At 31.6% G+C, this 11,713-nt stretch overlaps 1 protein-coding gene across 1 annotated transcript; it reads left to right on the plus strand.

Moving 5' to 3' along the window:
• Window positions 1-8,942: 8,942 nt before the first annotated feature.
• Window positions 8,943-10,551, plus strand: LOC142520722 (protein JINGUBANG-like). The gene has a single exon (XM_075623826.1). It carries the CDS (start codon window positions 9,038-9,040, stop codon window positions 10,256-10,258), a length of 1,221 nt encoding a protein of 406 aa, XP_075479941.1. The 5' UTR covers window positions 8,943-9,037; the 3' UTR covers window positions 10,259-10,551.
• The last annotated feature ends 1,162 nt before the right edge of the window (window positions 10,552-11,713 follow it).

Genomic DNA, 11,713 nt, shown 5'->3' on the forward strand with positions numbered 1-11,713 from the left:
CTAACAAAGCAAGAATGACATATCCTGGTGCCAAAGTCATCATGTTTAATTTTCTTGTATGTCTTTAGGTAACTATGTACTCTTCCTAATGTGACAATATATACATATATATATACATTTTAAGGAGAAAGTAAGAATTTTGGAAAATTAATAATTAATTTGATATTATAAAATATAGAATAATAATAAGGTAGGGGAGTCCAATGGGTGGTAGCCTCCACGTTCGTGAAAATAAAGAATTGGAATTCATTTTCAAGATTGAGCTCCCCACGTTGTACTCTTATGTTTAAAATTATTTATTAAATTGACACTTAGAGGGGAAAGTGTAATGAGGGAGCACAAATTACATGCATTTATGAAATTTTCATATAATAAATATTTATGCAAAATAAATATATATTTAAATAATTTCTTTTCTTTATTGAATGTATTTTGTAATTTTTTTTAGAGATCGTAGATTTTTGTGATTTCATTGGGGCATTTTTTGTAAAGCCGAAATGGAGAATGTGTTATTTTAATAAAGTTTTTTTTTTAAAAAAATAAAAAATTCATGGGTTTTTTGTGATTTAATAAGGAGCATATTGTAAAGTTTATTTATTTTCATTTATTTTTAAGAGATCATTGATTTGAGATATATATTTTTGTGAAATTCAATTGGCGTAGTAATAATTGGTCAGAGCGATTTGATATATAATGAAACTTGACAAGGACAATGCCAAGAGACCAAATTTTTTCCCTCTATTTTTCGTATGACAAAAACTTACGTGAGATGGTTTCACGGGTCGTATTTTGTGAGACGGATCTCTTATTTAGGTCATCTTTGAAAAATTATTTTTTTAATAGTAAGAGCATTATTTTTTATTGTGAATATCGATAGGGTTGACCCGTCTTACATACAAAGATTCGTGAGACCGTCTCACAAGAGACCTACTTTTTCCGTATTTTGTATCTTTCTAATACTATCAATTGATAGGATTTTTAAAAAATGTTCGAGAACTACAAATTTTGGAGAGGGTGGTTTTTTTTTTAAATTGTAATAATGAAATTCTAAAAGATAAAAATTTAAAGTTTTTGTACGAACCATTCACATAGAATTTGTCTAATACAGTTTATTTGACTAACGCGACTTGCAGAACTACTATGTTAGCTTGAGATTTACCTAATATGTATCGAAAAATATTGACTACGGACTCCGTCGTCATAAACAAAAAAATATTTAAATCAGGTGTATAATGTTTACCCACTTTGTCTACAAATTTACACCACAAATGTCGAAAATTATTATTACAGGGGGCTGTTGGGCCGTGCTTGCATACTTGAAGTGCAAAACATCTGGGCCACTTATTATTCAGAGAGTTTCGGCCTACAATACCGGTCCAAAATCATTTCATTGGGCCTTCCTTCATATGGCCCAGATTGATTCCGGATCCGACTTAATAATTTTATTTTCAAAGAAAAACTTATTAATAAATATTTTATATAAATTAGATCATTTTTTTAATTAACCCACAAATTTATATTGGCACGTGGTAATATGAAATTGATTGATTTGTTTATGAAATAATTATGACTTGTGAGATCATAGGTTATAGGGCTTAGGATAATTAGAGATTGAAATTCTTTTATATAGGATAACAATAATGTATTTGACCTAGCAAACCTTTCGGCAACATGATATGCCTTCAAGTCATGATTTATTCTATGATTTATAACTTTGTGTCAACGATGACACGACGATTATAGTCTTAACTTATATGAACATCGAGGATGTGAGCACTTTATATGTAAATCGTCATATCATATTTATATATCAGTTTTGGTATGTTGTACACACATCATGCACACTTATGTGTGCACTGATGAGATGACAATCACATATTGGATTTGATAAAACATAAAAAAATTCACATCTGATATTTGAGTGTCACCTCATCGATTCTCACATAAGTGTGTACGGTATGTATATATCATATAAAAAATTATATATATACACACACACACACGGATTCAATGTTTTATCCGATAGATTCTTTTCTAGTTTGAGATGACATATAGTGATCACCATAAATGCAAAAATATAATCGTTTTGTTATTTGTTCAATTTCTCATATAGAGAAATGACAAAAACTTATGTGAGACGGTCTCACGGGTCATATTTTGTGAGACAAATCTCTTATTTGGATCATCAATGAAAAAATATTACTTTTTATTGTGAATATTGGTAGGGTTGACTCGTCTCACAGATAAAGATTCGTGAGACCGTCTCACAAGAAACCTACTCTAAGAAATATAGCCAGTGTATTTATTATTTAAAAAATAGCCTTCACTTATGTGTTGAAATACAAACGAAGATGTCAATTTAAAAAAAAAGAATACACCACATGATCTTTTAAACCGGATTTTTTAGTAGTATACCAAAACATGCAATGCAATACTTTTTTAAAAATAATAATAAAGAAACATAGAGAGCTGATATTAATAGGAAAAAATCCATAAGGTTAAAAATATAAAATTTAAGACATAAATAAACCTAAAAGACAAAAAAAAACATAAAATCCAAAAATATAAATATTAATATATTTATTTTCGACAAAATATCAATTTTAAGTCATGAATGTATTGAGTCGTGACATTCTTAATCATGTATATTATGTCGAATCAATTATAGTCATGTAACATCTTTTGATAATCAATCTTATCTCCTTTTCCTTAAACGCGTGTTATTAAATTAGTGATATCACTGATAAAATTTTATAATTACGTGCTCAAAAAATCTCTCTTGACATGTAAATGTGTTTATCAATGTAATTATAAAGATTTAATGATGATTTTAATCATTTTTTACGTATTTTCTGTTAAAATGACTAAAATTGATTGTCAAAACATAATTATATACATTACCATAATTGATTCAACAAAAAATACAGAACAAAAAAATATTACGATACAATACATACACGACTAAAATTGAAATATACATGAAAAAAAAATATAACAATACTATATATACACTGATACCACATAGATGGGTCCACTACCATTGGTCCATTCCTAGCCTAAATGGAAGACAAGCACATCAAGGGCCCAGTTATTCTCCTATAAATATCAGGTTTGAGTGTTCGGTTAATTCATTCACTATATTATTCTCAGCAGCACCCTTAGCTACTCCCCCCATATATCCTCAGTCTCTGACTTGAGCGTCGGAGGGGCTACAGGACACCCTCCTGACCCCCTTCTAACGATCTTATTTGTGATCTTATGCTCAGGATAATTTCAAAACCTGCGTCTGGATTAGTGACACTTGCTGAAAGCGGACACTAAAATTTTCCGTGAGTATCATACACGATTGAAATTGACATTTTACCATTTTTTTTCAAAATGTAGTGGTTGGGATATTCCAATATATTTATTACTATCCACCATTTACCGGACAACAATACCCTACAACGTCGACTAAGGTCATGTCAAATTTAGCTTTAGATATAGGACACTGAGTCAGCAAATTTACGAGAAATTATTAATAAACAAAATGATTTCAATTTGGAAATTGAATTTTGTATTTGGATGTATATATATTTATAATATTGAATATAGAAATTACATCTTTTCTTCAATAAAATTATTACAATGACATAGTTCTTCGTCTCTATCCACTTTTGGACCACGTCCAATAACTTCGATTTCTGAATTAAAACACGTTTTAAGGTCCGCGAGATCGGTGACGGAGCCAAAAATATAATATTATTCGAGCTATTTTTATATATATAAAAATTACAAAATAAGGCATGCGTAACAATTAGATTTTTTTTAATACCAAAACCTAAATTTTACCCGACTTTTTCTTTCTTATTCGACTTGGGTTATATGAACTAAATATAAAGATTTTAACGTTTATGTCAAAAATATTACTTATTATCGTAAATATAGGCAGAGTTGACATATCTCATGGAATCGCGATACCGTCTTACTAAATAATTACTACATAATTAATTGGTATGTGGAATAACAACTTGTATTTTTTGAAATAATAGACTTGATCCCAATAATTTTATACGATATTGGATTTTATTATCCAGCACTTCTCCGTACAAGAAATTCCATGACAAGGGTCAACTTGGTAATTAATATATAAAAAGGGAAATTATATTTTTATGGTAATTTGCATATATTTTTTTTTGTCTTATTATCGAACAATCACGATATTAATCCACTAATAATCACGATATTAATCCACTAATTTGTATTTTTATTGGAGTATTAATATGATATCGGACATGTCGACAATGTCCGACACCACATTATTATTTTATGACACAACATAAGCACTTTGGTCTAAAAGGCTAAATTGAAAAAAAAAAAATACAAACTAATGAACTAAAATCGTTAACTAAAAATAAAAACATGCAAGTTATATGATCAAAAACATAATTTTCTTAACACCGAAAAGACGATTTTGTAATATCTAGATCTTCGTACTTAATACATGATACATATAAAAATAATGATTTCTATAATACGAGTGAGTAGATTATGAAATCGTTTTACGGCCAATGTTATTTTAGTGTATTTAACATCAAAATCATAAATTTGATACGAGATCTCGAACTCAAGACCCAATTATATCTCTAAAAGAAGTAATATCATATCTTAGATATGCTGACGGAGCTCAAGATTCACATTCGAAAGTGTCATTTTAAGTAAAGTCTGGCTTTTTAAAATTAAAGTTAAAAAGCAATAAATATTTTAATCTTTCCGTAGCTTCGAAATATTTCAGACAGAAAAATATCTGAAATTTATAATATTATTCCACAATTATCTTTAATATTGGTGTGAGATCATAACAGTACTGTGTATGACGAAGTTTTGTGGAAAATCAAATATAATATAGATCAGACAAAAAAAAATTCTATATAAATCTTTTATTTATTTTCATTCACGCCCTTTCTTCATTACGAAAAAATACATTATTTAAAAATTATAATTTGTGGTAACGGCTTATACAAGACATGTTTTAAATTTTATAGCAGCTCAAACACTAGAAGTCTCGATGTTAGAGATTATTATTACATCTCAACATTCCATCTCTCAAAAATTGTACTCTTTTTATTTATTACATTTTAACAATCTACATCTCAATAATTGTCATCTTTACAGTATTATATGATAATATAATATATGATCTTATCCCTGATATCAATTATATGACTGAAAAATTGTTTTTTTATATAAAAAACTATTGTTTATGGTAATAGAGTAACTCTAATATTTTAAGTTGTTAATAAACTAAGCGCCGTGTGTATCGATTGTTCTATCAGTAAAGATACTTATTGTATCCTAACAAAAATATTAGTGGAGTACAACAAAATTTGCATTCATGTTCTAGTCTTAGTTTTAATATACTCCTAAAAAATAAACCAATAAAACAAAAATACTTTTGGGAGGACAAAGTTTAAAAATAGGGGTAATCATATACAAACCACTATATTATTAAAAATCTCTCGTGAAAAAATTATCAATTAAATCCTCGTGTCTTCAAATATTGAATACATGTACTCCTAAAAACACATACGTACGAGATTATGTCTGCTCAGTATTTTAAAACATGGATGTGTGTGCTCAAAATTGGTATCAGAGTCAAAGTCACGGGTTCGATTCTCATTGATTGCAAGGAGTGCAATTTTTGGGAGGGAGATTGTTGGGTACAATAATTGTCCTTGCTTGGTAGATCGATCGAACCGTGATGATTGAGCTGCTGTGCGGTTTAAAAGATTTGAGTTGCACCATTACTACTAGCTATAGATTTTGGTAAAACGGCAAGCGCTCGGTCTTACAAATATTTTAAAAAATAAAAAGACTGACAATTTTGCTTGTTCAACCAGAATTCGAATGTGTGATTAAAGCATTAATCCATCAATATGCACAGCTGTAGTGACTTTAATTACATATATATTGATTATATTATATTGACAAAGACAAGTCGAAATTCTGTTTAATATTATATTAATTGTCAAAGCCAAACGCAACTTGACTAAAGGAGACATCTGTTGGGCGAATGGTAAATGTCTAAATCACTATATTAATCATAATTATAAGCCTAATTAACCTAAAAAAAACAAATTAACAATCGACAAATTAATCTAAAATACCCAAAAGTCCTCTAATGTTTTGGATAATTACAAACATTGTCTTGTCAATTAAGAATCTTTATTAGACAAGAGATGCCTGTAAAATTGAATTGGTCTCTTGGTTTGTGACTTTCTGGTATATGGTCGTGTCATTGAATCGATGAAACTGATCAGATAAATAATACTGTGATTATTAAAATATTTAAATAAGATGTAGAATGATACTGAATAATAAAAATTTATTTGGTTTGACTGATTAAATTTGGGATAAAATAATAAATTATAATTTATTTAATTTCTAATATTAATGTATATAAAAAAATGAAAGATAAAAATGATAAATTTTGTAATGTTAGTTTTATGATTTGATTGACGTGTCATGAATAATTAATGATTTGATTGATGTAAAATAAATTATCAATATATAGATTTGAAACTAAACATTTATTATATTATATTTAAGAAGTGATATTTTTGATAAAAACAAAATACTCGTATGGTTGTAAATTTTTTCACCCTGAATTATAGTACAAAAAAAAAATTAAGTAATATCATGACTACCTAAAATGCTTATCGCTAAAAAAGTGTAAGGTCCATGAGCTTATTCCTTTTGAATTCTGCAATCACATTTCTTATGATAGTCCACGCGACACTTACTCACAGAACTCCCCTCACCTGACTATGGAATATGTGTCTCCCTAAGTTTCGAACCCAAGATCTCGTCCAGGTCATAAGTACTTGGATTAAAGAAATTTGGTACCAATTGTGCTACAAAATCTCAAGAAATAATAACAAAATCTCATGATATAATTGTTGTAATTATCGATGCATGATATATTTGTTGTACTTTTAGCATTATTCTTTAGTATAACATGGTCTTTGAATCCCTAGCTATGATATAAACAATTAATGATTTCAATAGTAAATTTGTGGGAAGCAATGGAACAAGTCATTGAAATTAATGGAATCATATAAAAATCGATTAAATTTAAAGGATTTAACGAGTCTCGAACTTGAAAATTCGCCCCGTTTTAGGGATATATGGTGCCACCATACCTAGAGGTTTGTGACCAACTGTTTGGTACGGTTGGTAAAGATCTTTATCATGTTATAATTATAAATATAATTTAATTATTTTCAATTTGAGATAATCTTATTTACCTCTAGTAAACCAATCAATCGGGGAAAAATAAAGTAGAGTGCATGTCAATTGCAAAGGGACATTTTAAGAAAGTGCATGAAGAGACACTTTGTTTTATTTTATAATCTTTTCTTGAATTTTCTGTTTGGAGTTGAAAGTGTGATTTATTTAATTATTTAAATGGTGAAAATTGAAAGCTATCACCGGAAAAAGAAAGGGTAATTTCTCAAAACTTATCTAATCAAATAAATTTATTATTTTTAAATAATAAAGTCCTAATTTAAGAAGAGTAGGTCAAGACGGTCTCACGAAAAGTAATACATAAACATTAACAATTTTTCATGTATGACCCAAATAAGATATCTGTCTCACAAAATACGACCATGAGACCATCTCACACAAGTTTTTGCTATTTAAAAAACAATGTGACATCTGGTTGGATTGGAATTATTGCAATTGGCATGACATAAGTGGAAAAGACTTGTCTTCCACTTTAGAAGTCAAATATGATGTACGGGAATTTGGTAAAATCTTCTTTTGTTGTGAGTTACTGATCCAACATGGGGTGTCCGTCTTCTGGGCATCCATTTCATCCTCCATTGTTCCCTTTGAGGCGAGCCGAGCCGAGCCGAGTCGAGTCGGTATCGAGTCGGGTTTTATGTTGTTTAATCATGTCAATTAGATTATTTTTTTTATACATACCTATACATACAACAGATGTAGGTGAGTTTCTGATTCAACATGGGGTGTCCGTCTTCTTGGCATCCATTTCATCCTCCATTGTTCCCTTTGACGCGAGGCGAGGCGAGTCGGTGGCGAGTTGGGTTGCATGTTGTTTAATCATGTCAGTTAGATTATTTTTTATACATATACATCCAACAGAGGTAGGGGAGACCAAGTAAAAAGCTATCGTTTCTTTCGTAAATAGGATAAGACGAGATACTTTTGGCTTAATTAGATTCAATTTAATAGACTTAAACTTTTGAGCGAATGTTTGTCTATTTGGCTAGACAAAGTAGTTTTTATTTAATTTAAAGTTGGTGTGTTATTTTTTTCAATCAATAAATAAAATATGTTACTAAATCAAAATCGATATAAATACAAACCTTTGTGTGATATTTTGTTATACGTAGGAATAAGTGTGGCAAACATGGCTTTGATCTCATGTTTCTCAAGCATGATCGTTTTCGATTTCAACTCGATTTTCATGTAAAAATTTGTTCACGGGATGACAATTTTTCCCACGGAGTCGAACTCTCGTGGGAAAAATCCGAAACAGGGACGAAGATCTGTGATTTTTTTGGGTTCAGATGGATATGAGGATACTATCCACATCCCTGAAAATAATATTTAATAATATTATTATCATTAATATTAATAATATAATAATAAGTTTGAGTTTGAGGAATCTCCGCCCCTGTCTCACTAATATTTTTGAAACAGGGATGAGGCGGAGATGAAAATTTACTCCCCGCAGGTTCGAGTTCAGGAATTTCTCGAGCACGAAAAAGCGAGGATTGAGACTAATATGAAGGCGGTGATAGAATTCGAGGACGGAGAAGGGATGGCAAACCTGCACTGCTCCGCCCTAACCTGACTTGTACAAAATATTTATATTTTACCTTGTTGTTTTGTGATAATACCCAACACTCGCCATCAAAACGGGGCCATCTTACTTGAAAAAGCATGCTACTCCAACAGCTTTCACTTCACTCAGTACATCTCCTCTCTCTATATATTTATCTATTCTCCATGTTTCTTCCCACAGAAAATGAAGCCGTGTGACCAAACTTGTACCTCAAGCAATGATTCCTCAGTCTTTTCTAGCCATCCGTTATCACAGGAGGCAAGTTTCTTGGATTCCCAGCTGAGCTTTGCCTCGGTTCCGTCCCTTGCAGCGTCGCCCCAACACCAATGTCACGTCCTAAACATGAACCATCGATGTGTTGCAACTCTTAAGGGACAAAACTCCTACACATCATCCCTTCTTCTTTACGGAGGATTCTTCTTCACCGGCTCTTCAGATGGAGAAATTCGGTTATGGAAACATGATGCTCTAAGGTCTACGATGGACTTCGAGAATCTGACTGATGATAACATGGTTGTGGCAGGAAAAGGTGCAGTTAAAGCTCTAGTGGCAGCAGAAGATAAAATCATCAGTGCTCATCAGGACCATAAAATCCGAGTATGGAAAGTCGATGAACTTAATAACGATCACCACAAGTTTACACATTTAGCCACACTCCCAACACTAAGTGACCGTGCCCTCAAAATTTTCTTGCCCAAGAACCATGTCCAAGTAAGAAGGCACAAGACATGCACATGGGTTCACCACGTCGACACAGTTTCGGCGCTAGCTATATCAAGTGATGAATCCTTATTATACTCAGTTTCTTGGGACCGAACACTGAAAATCTGGAGGACAACAGATTTCAAGTGCTTGGAATCAATAGCCAAAGCACATGATGATGCAATAAACACCATAATTACATCGAGCGATGACCATATTTACACGGGATCATCAGACAAGAAAATCAAAGTTTGGAAACAGACTCCAGGTGATATGAAGCATTACCTAGTGGCTACACTAGAGAAACACAAGTCTGGGGTTAATGCACTTGCGCTAAGCAGAGATGGATCGACACTGTACTCTGGAGCTGGTGATAGATCAATCCTAGTTTGGACAAAAACTGCCAGTAGCGGCTACATGGCGGCAGCAGGGGCACTGAGGGGGCACACTAAGTCCATATTGTGTCTGGCTACTGTATCGGATTTACTGTGCAGTGGTTCGGCTGATAACACAGTGAGAATTTGGAGGGGGATTGAGAAATCATACTCTTGTGTAGCGGTTCTTGAAGGCCACAAAGGTCCAGTCAAGTGCATTACTGTGGCATTTGATCCTACATCAGAAACAATATCAACATATCTCCTATATAGTGCAAGTCTGGATTTCGACATTAAGGTCTGGCAGATTTTTCTACCCCCGGAATAAGTTGTCATAGTTTTTTTAACCTGTAATTAGAAGAAAGCACTCCTGTTATCGGGGTTTCCAGATTTTTCGAGGCCTATCCCACATATATATTTTATAACTGATTGAGTATAAACATCTTATATTTAGGAGTAGTTCTAAGAGTAGAAAGTAATTATGTAAGCAACCAATTACGCCACAAAGCAGTTGGATTTCCAGGGCTTAAAGTCAATAGTTTCCAGTCACCCCAAAATGTGGATGTCTCAAAAATGGGATTATACTATCTATATAAACCTTAATGAATGCACATATCTGAACACTTGCGCAAAATAACAATTAATGTTCTCTCATTCGCAGTCTTTCTATTCCCAAACGTCTTAATAAAAGTGCCACCTTACTTATTTCTTTAATAAAAACTCAAAACGTAGCCACAAACTTGGAAACAGATTCCGCTAATACTTAAACATGTATTAAAGTATGTATTTAAATAACATTTCCTAGTTACTCATAAACATCTAAACAGACCCTAAAACTCAGAATAATATTTCCAAATTCCTGCTCGGAAACTATCTTAAGCTAATCAAGTACAAAGAAGACTAATCAATTAATCAACTCTGCTTCTACAGCTTCTAAAACTGATAATGGAAGATCAGTTATCTTACTTTAATAGTATTTAGTTCACTGGTGATCATAAAGAGAGGAGAAATCCAATTTGTGGAAGGCTAAAGTAAAATTTGGGCAGACCCAAAAGTCCACTTCAAAAAGCAGTTCACAATAATACACTAATTTTAGGAAAAAAGGAGATACAGGCAAGAAAGTTATAGAATTATGATGTGCAATTTTAGCATTCATCTTTTGCTTTTCTTGGCTAAAAGCATTCATCTTTTCCAGCTGATAGAACTGCTGGACATCGACTTAATATATATTATAGTCACTTGACCTGCTTTTAAAGTCTTTTTATCATCTAAGCTCAGGAAAATTTAATTATAGAATTCATGTTCCTAATAATGACAAAAATCAGTCAAGAAAACTAGATGACAAGCGATTCCAAAAACAAATCTCCTATTGTTCACTCTGGGGAGAAAATGATTCAGCCACCTCTACTTGATGTAAATATGAACCAGAATTAGCATGTTCAATGATTTTTACAGAATGTTCGACAAGTTGAAGGCTTAATGATTTGCCTTAAAATCCAATATCATGTAGAAGTAAGATAAATATCTTATATTCCAAGTTACAGCAAATCAGCCATAACATTAAGCAACTTGGGTTTTCGATTTTCTTTCACCTTATTATCGAATATCATGATCGTGAAGATACTCACAATCAAAATTTATGATTTTATTTATGTCGCTTGTGTTGTACAAAAAAGAAAATTCATCTATTTTTCACGTTTAAACAACAACCAAGCTCGTTGTTGTTATGATAACTAGTTTCATTTGCATGTTCTCCGACGGGCACAATCATAAAGACTATTTG

Source organism: Primulina tabacum, chromosome 12 (assembly GCF_025594145.1).
Source record: "Primulina tabacum isolate GXHZ01 chromosome 12, ASM2559414v2, whole genome shotgun sequence".
NCBI lineage: Eukaryota > Viridiplantae > Streptophyta > Magnoliopsida > Lamiales > Gesneriaceae > Primulina > Primulina tabacum.

Coding starts and splice junctions, on each gene's coding strand:
- LOC142520722 (XM_075623826.1), top strand. CDS start 9,038: ATGAAGCCGTGTGACCAAACTTGTACCTCAAGCAATGATTCCTCAGTC.